Raw genomic sequence first — 18,567 nt, 5'->3', positions numbered from 1 at the left:
TACTAATTGAGTCATGTCTCTCAAATATATCCAAGGAGAGCCTGGAACATGACAACAAAAAACTAAGAGAACAGTTCATCATGGCATGTTTTAAATCTGACAATATTATGTTGGCAAAAAATATATATGAACAAGAAAATGAGTTGCATTAAGACACCTGACCGTGTTGTGAAACGCATCCTATCGAAGACCCAATCATATTGAATCAGTCAGAGGAGTTACATAGATGTAGTATATGCCAACAGTTTGCCTCAGGTACTGTACAACTCTGTCTCTGCTTGACTTGGGTCTGCTGTGATTCAGAACGCACCGATAGCACCGCCAGGGCTCACCAATTAAATGCCAACGCCAGAACGATATGTACAGTCAAATTTGGATGGCACGTAATGCATGCCTTATGTTTCTTTGAGTTCATACTGTCACTGCCCTGTAGCAGACTGTGGTAGCTGCAAGCATAGCTAAATAGGGTTAGAAGGTTAAATGTAGCCAGGGTGAGAGGGTTAAATCTACAGTTTGACTACAGTGGAGGCAAGTCTAATGCTCAACGGCAACAGATGTGATAGATGCACATACTGTACTCAACTTCTGACCCCTACCGTCCCAGCTACCCCACCCCCCACCCCCACCCCCACCCTAGTCACTCACATACACTCTGTGAGTCTTGGTTCTTGTTAACTTGTTCTTTGTCTCAAATTAAGGTCACATGGGGTGGTCGGGCTTAAACACCCAGCCAATCGCGTCTTCTCTGTGCGCGTGTGTGTGTGTGTGTGTGTGTGTGTGTGTGTGTATGAGTGTGTGCATGTGTGTGTTATGTTAAGTGTGCAATGGTGCGTGAAATGTGCTGTGGATTAACATGAATATAGCTGGCATCTGTAGCTTAAAACAAAAGCGTGTCATGGTATACGCGTTGCCAGGACGATAGCGATGAGGTAATGGAGAATGACAGGGCAGGTTAAGCGAACGTAAAGCACCGTATGCGGAGCTCTCCTCTTCGACCCCCCAAAGACACCACATGTACACAGTCACTGCCTCCTATTCCAATATAGCTTTAATAAAACTAAAAGGGCTGGGAAGATTTAAATTTAAAAAAAACAATGTTGGAGTTGCCTAGTTTGGTGCTGTGGGGCGTTACCATAGCAACAAACCGACAGAATCCTCTTAACATCTGCTGTTTTGACTTGGTTTCAGTCATTAGCTGTTAACTGTGCTTCTTTTATGATCGTTTATGGTAACAAAATAAGCAACCGAGAATAGCTATTGTTATTTAAGTAGAGTTAGTCCTGCTTTGAGTTTGATTCATTACTTCGTACGTCAGATACATGTGGGGTAAATCATAAACCACATGCAGATGGGCTGAGGAGGAGCGGCTGAAATCGAACCCAAGTATTCAAATATAGTTCGACCACCGACCCCCCCCCCCACCCCCCACCCCCTCCTAACCAACCTATTTAGCAAAGCGTGTGTTTCTGCTGATTTAGTGCGGCCAGTCGGTTATTCTGGGTCCACTTCTGATACGTGGCCTATTTCGCTGACCCTCTTTGGAGGCCTACAGAATTAGCTCCGTGGCTCAACGGTTCAACGGTGGAAACGCCGCGCCGGTCCCCGCCATCTTGGTAACGGAGACTGCAGAACGGCGCCAATAACCGCTGAGTCTCGCAGCGTTCCCGAACGCTTCGCCCTCGTACGCAAACAAACATCGCTCAGTCGAGTTTATGTTTCAGGTCTATTTCGATGTTTGATGTCGTAGAAAACTTGATCTGAATTGAAACGGTCAGCATTTCGGACGGAGGGGGGGGGGGGGGGGGGGGGGTGTTAATGGTGTCTGTTTATTATGTACACGCGGAGAGACCTAGCGGTTTATACGCCTAATGTTTGATAGTCAGAGTGTTTCGATATCGAATCGGGTGTCTTCCACTTTATAGCAAATCCGTTGAGATGTTGTAACTCAATATTTCAATGAGGGCTTTTTTTACACCCAGCACATCGCCAGATCCAGGAGGGTCACTGTGCTATGTTGTTACGTAATCGTCCTTTAATTGCTATTATTCTTGATTGTGTTCCAGTCGGCAGTGTGTAGACAACCATTAATGAAATGTCTGGCATGCCGAGATGGAATCTGTCTGTAAACAGAACCAATCTGATGACACTAGCCTCACGCGGAGCCCCCGACTCTTATCGAGTTATGGTGTGAAATCACCCTCAGCAGATACTTTAATCCCCCACAGTTGTTCGAGCATCTCTCCCCTCTTTGTAGCGGCTCTTACTGACTGTGGCCGCTACGAAATTAATTGCACATACTCCTTCAGCCGGGGGAAATAGTTTTGGCTTGTGGTGTGGTGTGTCCGAAAAGATTTCTTGATTACGGGCTCCCACCTCAGCCACAACCCCCCCCCCCCCCCCCCACACACCTCCTTTGCCGTCGTACGCAGGTTCGGGATTGGAGAAACACGTTACCCTCTTCCCACTTGATTTTTTCCCGGAGAAGTGGGAATCTTGTCATTCAACTTAAATCCCAGAATGCACTGCGATGCTACAAAGGTGACATCCATCCGTGCAACCAGAATGGCAGCTTGTAACCTTGATCCTTTGTGACCCCTGTGGTTCCTCTTGGAGATGCAGGATTGTATGAGTGATTTAAAAACGTCCCTCTCCGATCGAGCAGGGAGTCGCTCTGCCTCTGATGGTGTCATGTGACTCAAACAATAGCTCCCTATGTTATCCCATTGTCTCCCCTCTGAGTCATGCTGGCACTGTCTAATTCAGCCCAAGTGGCAGAAAAACACTCACTCCCACTGTCACCCACAAAGACACAATCAGAGGGTATAGTATCTAATGCATTTTAATTCAGACACAGAATAAAGGATTGGTTGTTGTGTTGTTTGTTCTTCAAATGCTAAATCAGATGTAGCCTCTCTCAGCTTTATTTAATACAATACAAAATTCAACACATAGCAGCTCTAAAGAAGTTATTTTAACGAAACGGCGGCCATGAGAAGATGACCATTTTGTTCATGATTTATATAACTAATAATATATATATAACGGCTGTTCATTTGTAAATACTAATAATGCATTCCCCTTTAGGATTGGCCCAGTTGCCTCTCCAAACTCTGTATCTTTTTTCTATCTCTGAAGCCTCCTTCAGATATTTTCCTTAAAGCTAGTAAATGCAATCCGAAACCAAATCCACAACCACAACAGTTGAAGTGCAAAAATGTAAAATCACAGAAATAAAAGAATGTAGAGTATATAGTCTATTCACCTCCTACAAATGCTGATTCTCTCTTAGGGTCAGGGGTGTTCTCAGACATTACAGCCATCCTTTACAGACACACCAACACTATAAATGTATAGCGGTTATGGATGCAGTTTTAAAATCGAGTTTCCAGCTGAATTATGCTGTCAGTCAGGGCTGGGGACAGATCGAGAGCTCTGTCCTACTAATCTGGGTTCTTGGACTGGGGCTGGACACAGATTACAGAACAGAATTGGCAGCGGTTCAAGGGTTTGATAATCGCGTGTGTCATCGCTGGGCCACGCATGTGACACTCATATAATGTGGGGTTTGAGTGATGGCTGGGTCCTGCGTAGCAAAGATGTATGCACTCTTTAAATGCCTCGCTCTCTGTCTCTCTATCTGTCTCTGTCTCTCTCTCTCTGTGTCCCTCTGTCTCTCTGTCGCTCTTTCTCTCTCTCTTTGTCTCTCTCTCTCTCTCTCTCTCTCTCTCTCTCTCTCTGTCTCTCTCTCCGTCCCTCTCTCTCTCTATCTCTCTGTCTCTGTCTTTCTCTCTCTGTCTCTCTGTGTGTGTGTCTCTCTCTCTCTCTCTTTCTCGCTCTGTCTCTCTCTCTCTCTCTCTCTCTGCCTTTTATTCCTCCCCTCTGTCATGCATTAAATACATTTTAATACACACATTTTGTGTATTTGTGCAAAGTTAAAACACTTGTGCGTAGGAAGGGATATTTGCGGTAATTCATTTGAATGTCCGTCATCTCCTGGATACGCTGGATTGCAATTTTCTCATTTCTGGAATATGAAACACGTAACCGTACGCTTTACAGTGATGCTAACGCGTTGTTGTGTCTTTCCGCTCCCTCTCCAGGGCCCGACTACATCAAGCAGCAGGGCATGGAGCCCCCCATGGAGATAAAGGAAGTACCGGTCGAGATCAAGGAAAAGAAAGATTCCCCCCACTTCTACCGCAAGGGCACCACCCCCCCACACTCTCCGGTGGTCAGCCCCAGCGGCGGCAGCCCGCCCTCGCCCCACAGCAGTAAGAAGAAGGGCCAGCAGCTGGCCAACAGCACCGGCCACAGAAGCAGCAAGGAAGAGAAGACGTCCCGCAAGCCAAGCAAGGAAGAGAAGCCAAGTCGCAAGATTAGCAAGGATGAACGCCCCAGCAAAAAGTCAAGTAGAGAGGAGCGGCCGACTGCCACCGACCCGCCCAGAGCTCCGCCCCCGGGCCCCGCACCTGCCGTCGCTCCTCCCCCTCCGCGACAGGAGCAGGCCCCGCCCAAGCCCCCCAAGGCCCCGGAGCCCCAGGCCCCCGCCGCCGCCGCCGCCCCCGCCCCCGGGGTCCCGGTCAACGGGCAGCTCCACACCGAGTACCACAGCTACTACGTCAAGTCGCCCATGCGGGCCCTGCCCCCCCCGGAGCGGGAGGAGGACTACGAGGAGGAGTCCGTCGAGATGGCCCTCGCCCGCATGCCGCCCGCGCCCAAGTCCTCCAGCGCCGCCGCCCCCCGGCCGCCCTCCCAACCGGGGAGCAAGGGCGACGGCAAACTCAGGAAGCAGGATTCCCTCAAGCCAAGAAGCCTTGCAGACGCTAAGAAAGCCAGCATGGAGATCGCGGACGCGCTGACGGAGGAGACGGTGAGTTGCACGCCGACGACGTCTCCACGGGAGCCGCGCGGGAGAGAGGATGCCCTGTGTCGGATGAGTATCTGCCGCTATAAGCAGTGCAGGCATTGAGTGATGAGTAGGAGGAGCGGAGGAGAGAAAAAAAAGGGATGCTGTTATTATTCGATGGGCTGCTTTGTGAGCGAGACGTTTTCAGCTTAACGTTAGGGGCCGTGATCCGATGTCCTCGGGTCTGAACATAATGTCGCTCCATCTGCAGGGTCCCAACTCCGTCCTTGTTGCCATGGTGATGCTGTTGAACATCGGCCTGGCGATAGTATTTGTCCATTTCCTGACATGATGATGCGTACCTCAGGTATGTCCGTCGGCTTCACGATAGCATCAGTGGAGCGCGCATTATGACAAGGTTTTTGGATGTTTTTATGCGTTTACGTAGATTCTGATGTATTTAAAACCCCCCCCCCGCCCCCCAAAAAAATGTATATATTTGTGTTTCAGCGAAACCATGACAACCGGGGCAAGATGCGTCGCACGCCTTTGAAAAATCGGAAAACGGCGCCAGGAGTCGGACTCTGGGCACCAAAGGCATCTAGGACTCAGTGAGGACCGCTGAAGATCGGAAAACCAGGAGAAAGCCATCTCTACCACCACCCTGTCACGGGCCCCCCCATCCTCCCCCCTCCCCCCTACCCCCACCACCCCCCAACAGTGATTTATCTCTCCTTCGGGCCAGGATGAAGACACGCTGAAGGGAGGAACAGAATAGATATAGAGAGAGCGAGGGAGTATACAGACGCAATCCTACAAATGCCGTCAGGAAGGAAAAAAAAAAGCAAAGGTAATTGAAGCCCTCAGAGTGTGCTGACCAAAGCACTGGTCTGTGCATCACGCCCTCTCCCCCCCGGGGCCCCCGGGGCCCCCCACTCTCCCACTGCCCTGGCACAGAGAGCGCTGGGCGGGGCCCGACTTTTTCGCTGGAGAAGTTTGTGTGCGTGGAGATGCACTTTTGCATGACAGGAGAGAACAGCTGCCTTTCTATTTTGCCATCTGACGTTTTGATTGGGGTGAGGTCGGGGAGGGTGGGGTGGATGGGGGTGGGGGCTGTTGGGGGGGGGGGTTGGGTAAGGGGGGGGGGGGGGGGGGGAATGGCGCTGCTGTCACAGCGCTCTGGCGCTCCGAGTCTCACCACAGGAAACTGGACACGGCTGAGCGCGGCTAGGGGTAGTGAGGTGCTAGCGCGATCGCTGGCCAGTCTTATTCAGTGTGTGTGTGTGTGTGTGTGTGTGTGTGTGCACGTGCGACTGTGTGTGTGTGTGTGTGTGTGTGTGTGTGTGTGTGTATGTGTGTGTTTGTGTGACCCTACTATGTTGTTTGTGCTTCTTTAAATTCACTGCCGCTTTCTTCCACCTCCTCCTCCCCCCCCCCCCCCCCCCCCCCCTCCTGTAACCCAGGATGGTACAGTCCGGTCCCGCCCTCTCGCACAGCAGTTTGCTTTTTGGCGCGTTGTCAGTTTGTCTTGTCTGTTTTCGGTTTTGGTTTGTTGATAAAAAAACATGTCTGTGTATTTTATGTGTTGGCTTATTCTTTCATTGTTGTTCGCTGAATGTTGGTTATCTGCAGGAATTGACGTGCAGATAAAAAGGTAAAAAAGGTAAAAAATGATCAATAAATTAGTTCACGTTTGGTAAAAACGGGAGCAACTGATTTATTTCATTTCTAGAATATGGGTGTAAGTCAATAGTTGCATATTAATATTTAAAAAGTGCAATATGTTTTATTTTTTTAAGGTTTATCGTATACAACGCCAAATGGCAGTTTGTTGTACCATTGTATAAAAAAATATTATGTCTCATTTATTTTTTCATACTGCATTCAAAGAGCGTGATTGTAACTGACTTGATTGGATAAAGAGCGTTGATTGACAGCTGGTGTTTGCGAATCAGGGTTGAAACCTATTCAGCCTGGCTGGCTCTGCCAAAAAGAAAAGTGGCAAATGTATTTTCAAACGCATTATTTATTTGAAAAAATCTGAATGAAGAAAAACCTAATTTTACAACTTGCTGGAAGACTAATTTGCATGAAATGTCATTTTCATTCTCTCACCCTCCTCCTCTCTGCTTCCAATGTTAGCGTAGTCTGTAACCTTTAAGCTGTGAAGAGCCAATACGCTGTTCAAGCAAACAAACAAACGCTTTCGTAGGGTATATCTCCACCTGCATGCTCGTGAGAATGGAGTGACACGTGTCCTTAATAGAAGATCTCATTATTTGACATTTTATTCAGGGTTTTAAGGCCAATGGAGAATGTGGCATATGAGGTGTTGGGGAGAGAGGCCTTTTTAAAGTCTTTAACAGTATTGCTGTTTACCTCAGAACCAGATGAGGAGGAGGAGGATGGTAGGGCTAAAGAGGAAGAACCTCATAAGTGACGGCGTCCTTGTCTTAATTATTACTGTTGTCGTGGAGGGAGGGGGGGTTATTCACTGACTGTTGCTGTGTCATCCCAGTCATACTTTTGAACTTGCCACTTCAGTCGTATTGTTTGATGTCGTCGTTGCAAGTGAAGTATTTGGTTTCTTTTAGTTGAAAAGTGAAATATTTATTTAATTCAGATATTTAGTATCACCACAGCAAATACTTTTTTATAATTATTATTCATGGTATGATTAATAGATCCGTGTTTATTTGGGTCATCTTGGGTTTTAATGGCGATGTTTTTAGTTTCTGTTGTACCACTGTGGAATGTGACTTCACGTTGAATCTGTTTCACAAATTGTGATTATTTGTAAGCAGCACACTTTATTCAATCGCTTTTTCTTTCTAGCCGGGTAGATTTACTACCAAAACAAACCGGGATTGACTTTGAAACGACTCCCTTCGTCATCATCAATATATCAATCAATCAATCAATTCACAATTAAACCCTGGACAAAAGGATTCGCATATTCTCAGTGGCAGATCACAATGGGAGAACGAGATTTGATAAGCCACTGTGTCTGTGTGTGTTTTTGCGTGTGTGTGTGTGTGTATGATATATACAACGTCATTTACAGTTTTTTGACCCTTCTGTCAGTTTTCACTTCTTCTTTGATGTCACTCCCTCTTTGATTTGCTTTCTCTGTTTTATGAACACAAAGACTGTAAGACTCGAGGGACTGAAAAACTAAAAAACCTGTTTATGAGGATTTTTTAATGCAGCATTGCATGTTGGAAACATTTATATATAGATTATATACTATTTGTAAGGATTTTTACGGAGCACAGTCTGGAATCTGCTATGAGTTGGTATTTTTCTAACGATTTGCACACCTGTATTTTGACAAGAAACATAATTTATTTGTAATTGGTATTGTAATGCACATATGCTAAGAAGATTTGGCAGATTAAAAAAATATTTCTAGTTGGTCGTAATGTACCTACCATTGAGGATTTGAAAAGCGGGTGTACTTGTATGAATATTTTACAAGAAGAGATGGAACTGTGCCGAGCTTTTGATATCTCAAGGTTCATGTTACCCCATCGATTTGAGCAAAGTCTTTGGAGATGAATTTCTGTGGATAACAATAAAGATGTTATGCCTTGTAAAACGATATGATTTTTGTGCCTCCATTTTCCTTTTACTACTTCTTCTCCCAGCGCACTACCACATGATTCTACATAATTCATGGTAGTATGATCAAATGGATTTCCATTTGTTGTACAAAATGAACTCACAGATTGTGAATTCTTCTGATACTCGACTCAAAACTACAAACTACAAAAGTTGATAATCGACCAAGTAAATACCAATGCACATTAGGTGAAATTATACTATTGTATCACAATTCCATACAAATACATTTATATGCATGCGGATACATGTTTCTGTCTTAATCTCCAGTCAAAGTCCGAGCTCTGGGACCTCACTAAGGGCGCACTTACACTAGTACCTGTACCGTACTCAAGTACAATTGCCCCCCCCCCGCCACTGTGCCGCTGGCCTGTGCTCACACTAGGCAACCTCAACTGGGCCTGAGTACGGTTGCCTCTTGTACATATAGGTTGCGTGTCCGTGCGTGTGCGTGTGTCGGCTCATTAGCATCCGTACCGTGGCCGGAGCACACCTCTCCGGAGTGTACTGAGGCCACGGAAGTGAACTGTGCTTGAGTACGGATGGCGTGCTCACACTAGCCAAACGGTCTAGACTTTAGGGGGCAAACGTACTCGGGCACGGTACAGATGGCCTCGTGTGAGTGCGGCCTCAACTGTTGTGGGACGGCCAGGGGAATCTATCTCACATGACTCTGAAAGGGTTAAATCTATCGGTCGCCTTCTTTCATGCTGGTTCCCACCTATAGATACATGGCGTCTATGTTCTTCTCGCCGATGCCACGAACATTCCCCATTAACAGCCTCTCACCTTGCAACCAATGTATCTAAAATATCTCTGTGTGTTTGTGTGTGACACACACACACAAACACACCTACTACACACACACGCACACACATGCACACACAAACTATTTATTTATTGCTCCTCCACTATGGAGGTACTATTTACTATTTATTTACTAGGCTTAGCAAAGACTTTTTATCTGCCATATGTCTAATGTGGGCTGATGGTGTGTGTGTGTGTGTGTGTGTGTGTGTGTGCGTGCGTGTGCCCGTGTGTTTGTTTATTGTATGTACCGTTGGGTATGGACACACCCTGCTTCTCCTCCACATGTGAAGTTCCTAACGGAATGAAAAGAATAAAGTTCTTTGAATTGACTTGAACAAACACACACTTCCTGCTCCTTGAAATGACCTTTCCGTAATGGCTTCCAGGGGGTGATGTGGCGTTGCCATGAAATCAAAGTCACTTCTTTGTCAGCCCAGCCTGGCGGTTGTAGTGCAGCGGTGGGTGTTGTTTTCTCCGAGGGGAGGCGGGGAGGGGAGGGGGGTGGGGGTTGTAGTACTGTTTCCACTGCTGATCAGGGACGGGGATTAGTGTACGGTTTCAGCAGCGGCAGCACCTGCCCGGTGGCGTGGTCAGCGCTCCTCGTGGTACACTCAGAACACTAGACCCCGGGTTTGGATTGACAGTACAAACACTGGAACGAGGCCGCTTATCTTCTGACTGATCTGTTACACATTTTCAACGGGATTCTGAACTGTATTGGTTTGGAACATGGAGCTCACTTCAAGGTTCAAGTGTAATCTTTGATATACAGGAGAAAGAGAAATGTTAGTCACCTTGTCTCCACTTATTAAGAATAAGAATAAGTAATAATAAATAAAGAATTTGAGTGTGAAGAACGTCCTCAAGCATGAATGTGGAGTGTGTGTGTGGTTGATGGCCAGTTTAAGCAGCATCACCTGGTCCGAGTCAGACTGACTCTAGTGCTGGGTGAGGCTGCACACCTGTTGTGTATTGACTCATCAGTGAAACACGCCATCACCACACACGCTACACATTCAGCCCTGTATCATCATACTCAACTGTGGGACTGGGTACCCCCAGCCTGTTCTGCGGGCGATTTGAACTCGCCCTGCAGCAGGGTCTGGAGAGGAGCGATGCATTTCTTTCTGCTTCCGATACGCTTTTGCGGGAGCCAATCACCAAGCTGGCTTTTCCCCCTGGGACGCTACTGGCTGGTTTAACACAATGACGACAGGGACGCGACGGCCAGCAGCTAATTGCACATCGAGTCATTTGAACTAGGCCTGTTGATCACGCCTCTTGTGCTGAAGAAAATGACAGCAGCCTCCCCAAGTCTGGCAATAGCCCGGCTACTCAACCTCGGCAATAAACCGGTTCCAACATCACCACCCTGTGTCCTGGTGATAGAGGAGGCCAAGGAACACCATCTAGGTGGAGTGTGGTTGCCTCCTAGGTGGCGTGTAGCATGGACCGTGTGACAATGAATTAGAAGAATTAGAATTAGAATTAGTATTAGAAGAATGAATCAACTTGGCATAAAATAACTGACATCACCCTTTCTTTTCGTTAGGGCCAATGGCCATACCACTTGGAAGAGGGCATTTATTAAACTCCCCCCTATGTGACTGAGCCCTCTATTTCCAAAGCAAAAGACTGTTTGCTAGAACTTCTAAAATTGGATTAAGGCATGTAAGCAGCAGAAGGGATATCAGTGTCGCTACGTTTTCAGAACTGTTGCTCAGACATCACTATTGGGGAGATCCGTTTTCAATGCCGAGCATAGCTAACTTAGCTTAGCATCACTTCCTTTGCCAAACAATATTTACCCAAACACATTTTTGGTAAATCAAATGTCTATCACCGGCTAAAATAAGCTTTTACATATCACATATATCTTTTCCTGGAGCACGGCCTTGACCTGACCAGACAGATGGGCTTGTGAGTTTGTGAGATCTTCACTGCTATAGTGGCCCGGAGCCGGCAGCTACTGGTGGGGTCACCCAAGGTGAACTGGTCTGGGGTGAAGGAGATCCAGTCGATGATGTGCAGACTCAATGAGTGTTGAAGGCTGCAGTTGGTGACCCCTTCCGGGGGATTCACCTCCTGGCAGGAGGGTCCCATTGGATATAGGTGTAGGGTGGACCTTTGCAACAGATACTGACTCCGACCCTGACGTTTGGCCGGTTGTTCTGGGAACGCCTGGGGATCCCGCAGAGAGGAGCCGTGCTGGAGGACGTTTCCGGAGAAGGGGGCACCTTGCCTGCTCTACTTGGCCCGTCGTCACACACCTCTACCTGGGGACGTGGAAGCAGGAACTGATGGTTCATGTACAGCAGATTGTTCATGAATTTCTTCCATTCTTATAAAACACACGACTTGAAATACAAGTAGATACCCAATAAAACCAGTTGTTTAACGCACACATTATCATAAATATGAAGGTTCTTTGCGCATATTTAAGGAATGGTTATGAACAATAATATTCATATGTGATATTCATATGACAGAGGAGAAGCATCACAGGCTGAACAGCAGATTAATTTCCCTTATCTTTTTCCATATCATTATATATATATATATATATATATATATAGGTTTTTAGTTAGCAAATCACATAAAATGTACAATGTATATAATGGTCTAAAACACAACACAACACAAAATGCTTATGTTCCCTCCCACCCCTTCCCTGTTACAAATCATTCATTTTAATATTTCTATATTTCTGGAGGGTTCCTGTGTAGACCAATAATCCATCAATATGTTACCAAACCCTGGGAAAGTACACAACCCAATGGGACTGCTTGTTATGACACAGTGTTCACATTATCTGATCAATATGCTAGCGTTTGTATTGCATGATATACTATTGTGTGGGTAAACTAATACACCAATCTGGAAACTTTCCTTGTCATTCCACTTTCCAGACCTCTACAGAAAATAGGACAGCTTGTGTTTTGCCAGGGGCGATAAGGATGCTACCCTTGAATGTGTTGCAACAAAGACTTTTCCTCCCTGGCGGAGGAAAGATCCCCAAAGACATTCCTCCACATCGCTCTCTTAGTCATGGCGGAAATTTCTGACCTGGTTTCATTCAAGACTCCCCTGTCAAAACCATTGTACTGTGCATAGACAATCGTAAGTAGTGACATATTGACCCCAATGCGATTGAATCACTTGAAAATGCACCCGGCTTTCTGACCAGTACATGAGCCCCAGATTCAGTGCTTCATGTGTACACCCAAATACATGATCTTACATTTTGAAATTTGACAATTTAATTCCAATCTATTATTTTTAATGGTACCTTTAACGTGTGTGACTTTTTTTTTTATTATCAATTTGTATCTGCTGAAGTGGAGAGTGGACAGGCCGTACACATTTTGGTTGAATTAAAAGTCAAAAGTAACTTATCGACCTTGTCTTATAACTCATTAACTACCACTTAGTTCCCGTTTCACTTCACTAGGACAGTCACTAACCACACACGGAGCGAGCTGGAGCGAGGCGTATGGAGAGGAACATCGCAAACATCTCAACGTATACAGGAGCATGGCCAAGTAGCTGTGAACTTAGTGCAGTGATTGTGGGATATTGTGTGTGTGTGTGTGTGTGTGTGTGTGTGTGTGTGTGTGTGTGTGTGCGTGCGTGCGTGCGTGTGTGTGCGTGCATGCGTGTCTGTGCATACGTGCATGCGTGTGTGTGCGTGCCTGCATGTCTGCGTGTGCGTGCGTGTGTGTGTGTGTGTGTGTGTGTGAGACGCCCCCCAAAATAGAGTTGGTAGCAGCTGCGGCAGGGTGGGTCACATCTGAGGGACATCAAAGCTGCTGCCGCTACCAGCCGCTTTCTGTGATCATGGCCACTAATGGTGTAACGGGGTCTGAAAGGTCAGTGAATGTTTTATGCTATGTGTCTGTGTGTGTCTGTGTGTTTGTGTGTCTATGTGTGTGTCTGTGTGTTTATGTGCGTGTGTGTGTGTGTGGCTGGTGGCTGGTGGGGGGGGGGGGGGGGGGTGGAGGGGAGAGAGAGAGAGAGAGTGAGAAAGAGATATCAAATGATTTGTTTCTCTTCCTGGTCACAGTAAAAAAAAAAAAACGGGCGGAGGGGGGGAGGGAGGGGGGGGGAATAGGGGGCAGGAGGGGGTCAGGGTGCACAAGAACATTCTGGAACACAGCGTCAAAGCTCTGGTAAAGTTGTTATCACTCCAACAGCAGTATCAAAGGGGACCGACTGTGCCGAGCAGGTCGTGAGATCATATCCCCTTACACCTTTTGGACCGCTCATTAGGCCCCCCATTGTGTACAATATCAACTGAAATGGGAGGTATAAAATGTGTGTGTGTGTGGGGGGGGGGGGGGGGGGGGGGGAGTTCCTTGCTGTCTTCAGTGTCCAGGGACAGAATCTCAGGGTCATGGCGCAGCACAGGTTACAGGCACAGGGGGTTCCCTGATTGAATGAACGCCCGGGCTCAGATAACTGCTTGCCTCCATTTGAGGGTCTTCATGTTTCGGCGGTCATCAGTTTTGCCGGTATAAAAGAGCTTCAGCGAGGTTGAGGGCAAAGTCACATTCTGAACATGACTCTGACTGCCCTCTCTCTCTCTGCGATTCCGTGTCGGTGTTTCTCGACCCGTGGTACCACTGGTGGTACGCGTGGGTACTGCAGGCGGTACATGGGATTTTAATCTCGAACGAGACACATTTGCAAAGATAGAAGAAAATGATAGAGGTCAATGAAAATAAATATAATATAAATATTGTTCAGTAAATATAGTATTAGGGCTTGTTATAATTTAAAAAAATACTGTTATTCTGTGCATTCCATAATATGTTTTCCATGGTAATGTTTTCCATGTTTTGTGTTAATCGTGTTTGAAATAAACACAGTGCGGAGCATCGCAGGGATTTTCTTTCCAATGTTTCCGTCTGGCAATGGCCTCTTTCAGGAAGAGTGGTGTATAGAGGGGGCACTCTGGCACACAGTTAAAGGTTGGACACCAGTGATCTGTGTCACACACCTCTTCTCCTATAACACAGGAGGGACCTCTGTGACCTCTGGTGACACGTGTTCTTAAAGGGGCAGTGTGTAGGATTCAGTGCCATCTAGCGGCAGGGTTGCAGATTGCAACCAACTGAATACCCTCCCCCACCCCCACTCCCCTCCCCTCCTCCCTCTGTATAAAACGACGTAGGAGAAGCTATGATGGCCGCTATGTACTGGCCTGTGAGGTGCCAGTAGTTACTTCCAAAATTAGGTCATCGTCGACAACAGTGTTGGGTAAGCAAGTGTCAAGTGATATGGTTCCTTAATAGATCTATAAATGACTATTACGTTTGTAAATCTATAGGTCATATTTTACATGTTAGATAGCTATGTTCTCTCCAGAGCCATTTGTCCATTCTGGGCAACTGTAGAAATATAGCAGTGCACCATGGGGGGCCCGGTGGCAGAGAACCCGCTACGGAGATATAGGGGCTCATTCTAAGATAACACCAACCATGAGGTTTATAAACTAATGACAACACACTAATGAATATTGTATTTTATTTCTGCCAAGACCGTCATTACACCATTGTTAGATAAAGGCACAAATCACTAAAAGAAAATACCTTGAGAAATATCAATGTTTGCACCATAATGACAATTTATATAGAGCTTCAGTGTGTGTGTGTGTGTGTGTGTGTGTGTGTGTGTGTGTGTGTGTGTGTGTGTGTGTGTGTGTGTGTTATGGAACAGTAAATGATCTACTGTATGTCACGTTCAATCAGCACCTGTCCGTGTTTATCAAACCTACAGACGGAGTGGAACATAATCTAACACAACGTCGCCACCTGCTGGAAACGGGTCGCTTTGTCACCTTAGCTTATTAACCTTGGATATTCATACTAGTCACATTATAATTAATTTATATAGGTTAATCCAGTGTATGGCGTGCAGTAGATCGGAGTAGTAGATCATCGATAATCAACTTAGTATACAAGCAGTCAGACCCAATATGTCTGGCTGCAGCCTGTAGGACATGGATATCCACATCCAACTGCTACGGCATAATCGTCATAGGTTTTTATGCCAGCGATGATTTGGGTAAATTATGTCCCTTTTTAAACATCGATATAGTGGGAATTTTTTCATGATTAATTATTTTCCATGTACCTTGGTAAACGATACATTTTTACGATGTAATGGAAAGGTGGTCAGACGGGCCAGGTCATCAGTGTTGCCAGATTGGGCGGGGAATCTGGCCCAATTCCTCTGCTACCACAGTGGCTGGTACCACTACCACTTGATCACTTTACATTCTATTTACATTTCTGTTACTTATTGTATACATATTTGTACTTATATTTGTTACTTATTTTAACTTATTTCATTTTTTTTTAAATATCTATTTACTTTATATTGTATTGTTGCTGCTGTGTGTGTGTGTGTGTGTGTGTGTGTGTGTGTGTGTGTGTGTGTGTGTGTGTGTGTGTGTGTGTTGAGGTACTTAGTAAAAGAATTGTACTCTTGTCTACTTGTACAATAAGAATGTAATAAAAGTAATTCTGAATCTGAATCTGAATTTGGCCCAATCTGGCAACCCTATAAGTCATTTAATCGGCAGGAGGCGGGCCCGCAGGAACCACTCGAGGAGCGCAGCTGTTTATACCAGATTACTTCCGGGTGGGTGTAGCTTCGCTGCTAACGTTAGCCGTGACCACCGACACATTACTCCACCATCTCCTGTAGTGTGGTAAGAAACATACACAACGAACAACAGTGCCACCGAGTCAGTGATGTGCATTCTTAACATCGTGTGTGTGTATGGTGACTGTAAAGCGATTCTCTAATGAGCGATGGTGGCGTTTAAAACGCGGTGTTTAGTAATGTAGGCGTTAGCCGCCGGAGTTTTAGCCCCGGACTCAGCGGCTGTTCGGCGGTGGACTCTGTTTCGGTGACCCGGGGTCCGCCGCCGAGACACGGCGCACATAACCACCGCCACCGACATGTATCACCGGGGAGGGATCGGGGTTATGCGGTGTTTTGTTCCTTGAATTTCGGATGTTGGTGGGGACCGTACCCCGGTGGCATGCTGTACCGTGACGCGTTAGCAGGCCTGGCCGGTGTGCGTTCACCTAAACCCCATCGCCACTAAACTACAGTCTGTTAAACCCCATCTCCACGAAACTACAGTCTCCCATCTCCACTAAACTACAGTCTCCCATCTCCACTAAACTACAGTCTCCCATCTCCACTAAACTACAGTCTCCCATCTCCACTAAACTATAGTCTCCCATCTCCACTAAACGTTAAACCCAGTCACCCTAAACTACAGTCTCTGTTGCTTCTTGCAGGATCACAGAGCGCCAGCACAGAATGGGTAAGGATCAATGATTCTTTATTATTTTTTTATAATAATCTGTTTGTTACATATGAACCTCGTTTTCCTAATTGGAAACTGTGGCCTTTCCCACTATGCGGATATTTCACACAGACATTTAGCAGGGGGTAATTCTTCGGAAGTGCCTGCCATTCTACCTTGGCAAACAGTAGATTAACATGACAGGGAAGGGTTGAATGTCTGCCATTGGGGGCAACTTTCATTATTGCTATACAGAGTGGTTGTAATGTGACCTGTAGGCCACTCAACACTCTCCTTGTGTCTGACAGATGGGGAAGAGAAAACCTATGGTGGCTGCGAAGGCCCAGATGCCATGTATGTGAAGTTGATATCTTCTGATGGCCATGAATTTATTGTAAAAAGAGAACACGCATTGACATCCGGAACCATCAAAGCTATGTTGAGTGGACCAGGTGAGGATAACCAATGTTTTTTGTGAGCTGTGTTTTCTGAAAATGTATTTCGATGTCTTGCTATTCTAAAACTGTGTAGAATACTTGGGAGAAGACAAGTTTCCTAACCATCGTGCATTACATGTCTGATAACCAAAGGTATAGAAGTAGGATTGTATATTTGTCTGAGGATGGACTGCAGCAGTGAGCCTTCAGAATCGTCTGGCCTAAATCCGCAGGAGGATGGATGCTGATTTGATTGAGTCATAGCCTCTTGGATGGGCATGTCATCCACTGCAGCCATCCTTGCCCACAGCATGCATATTATTCTGTCTTCTGAAACTTCATAAAACAAATCTTGTTTGACGAGCCTACAATGGATCATTGTGTAGTAATACCCACTATTATAATTGTTTTTTTTAATACATGTGTGTGAATATATATTATTGGTATCAACGTTGCTTTTCCATGGTTAGTGTGTTGGTCATAGATTAAATTGCTTTACTACTACTAGCTGTATAGTATTAAAAAAAATAATATTGTGTAAGCATTGTAACTGCAGTGTTGATGGAACAGTTGGTTTAAGTATGAAAACTAAACTTCATGACTTTCATTTTCACTTCCTATGCAGGTCAATTTGCTGAGAATGAAACCAACGAAGTGAACTTCAGGGAGATCCCTTCCCATGTGCTGTCTAAGGTCTGCATGTATTTCACCTACAAGGTCCGCTACACCAATAGCTCCACGGAAATCCCAGAGTTCCCCATCGCTCCAGAGATCGCACTGGAACTGCTCATGGCTGCAAACTTTTTGGATTGTTAGAACGATACACAATGTAGCTGCTTAAAACAGTTTTAGATTTTTTTGACTATTTAACTTGTTTTGCAATGTTCAACCTATACGCAATTGATCTGTATTTCTCTGAAATTTAAAGATTTTCTTTTTGCACTCAATGGTTTCTGAATTTTATTGATAGAAATGTGTTTCTGGTTTTAAACGTAAAGGATGGAGATCGCAGTCTGTGCCCCATAATGTGACATGAAGAAAAATGGTTTCACCAAATACATAATTTCTCACCTGCTGAATTTCCCTCCAGGGATTATTAAAGGTTAATCTGATCTTGTCTCCAAATAAAACCTTTTCTGGTTAGTGCTTTGGTGCTATTGCGACCGTGATATATCTACTGGACGTTGTGACTCCTACATACACATTTTCTTGGAATTCTGAAACCCCACACATGCCTCTATGGACTGACTCATCGATACACAAACTTGCCATTTTGTTCGTAATTGCAAAAATAGAGATATAAATGTCAACATAATGCTATATAGCGGTATGTATATAGGTTGGCTAAGTGTAATGGACTGACATTAATATTAATCTGGAATAGTTTAATGTGTTTACGTTGAGCTCGTTTCAAAATCACATTTATGGCACATTAAACTGATCTGGTTGTCCCAGTGCATGGAATATCTACCCAATAATGAAACAAAATAAAATGTTTCTTCATCTGGTATTTCAACACTAACTAGGTC

General features: G+C 45.6%; 2 protein-coding genes across 2 annotated transcripts; both read left to right on the top strand.

The window, feature by feature from the left end:
• Positions 1–2,562: 2,562 nt before the first annotated feature.
• On the top strand, positions 2,563–5,927 carry LOC311355478 (junctophilin-1-like; the record flags this gene model as incomplete). Its single annotated transcript, XM_084475232.1, has 4 exons — positions 2,563–2,572; positions 4,101–4,870; positions 5,118–5,213; positions 5,357–5,927. The coding sequence occupies 3 exons, from the start codon at positions 2,563–2,565 to the stop codon at positions 5,196–5,198; spliced, it is 861 nt and encodes a 286-aa protein (XP_084331358.1). The 3' UTR covers positions 5,199–5,213; positions 5,357–5,927.
• Positions 5,928–13,077: 7,150 nt separating this feature from the next.
• On the top strand, positions 13,078–18,150 carry LOC311355140 (elongin-C-like). The gene is made up of 5 exons (XM_084474869.1): positions 13,078–13,146; positions 15,864–15,992; positions 16,594–16,619; positions 16,910–17,053; positions 17,664–18,150. Exons 1-5 carry the CDS (start codon positions 13,115–13,117, stop codon positions 17,852–17,854), a joined length of 522 nt encoding a protein of 173 aa, XP_084330995.1. The 5' UTR covers positions 13,078–13,114; the 3' UTR covers positions 17,855–18,150.
• Positions 18,151–18,567: the final 417 nt, after the last annotated feature.

The sequence above is a fragment of the Micromesistius poutassou genome (genome assembly GCF_964030765.1).
Source record: "Micromesistius poutassou genome assembly, chromosome: 11".
Lineage (NCBI taxonomy): Eukaryota > Metazoa > Chordata > Actinopteri > Gadiformes > Gadidae > Micromesistius > Micromesistius poutassou.
The sequence above is the reverse complement of the archived record's forward strand: the minus strand, read 5'-3'. Positions and strand labels throughout refer to the sequence as shown.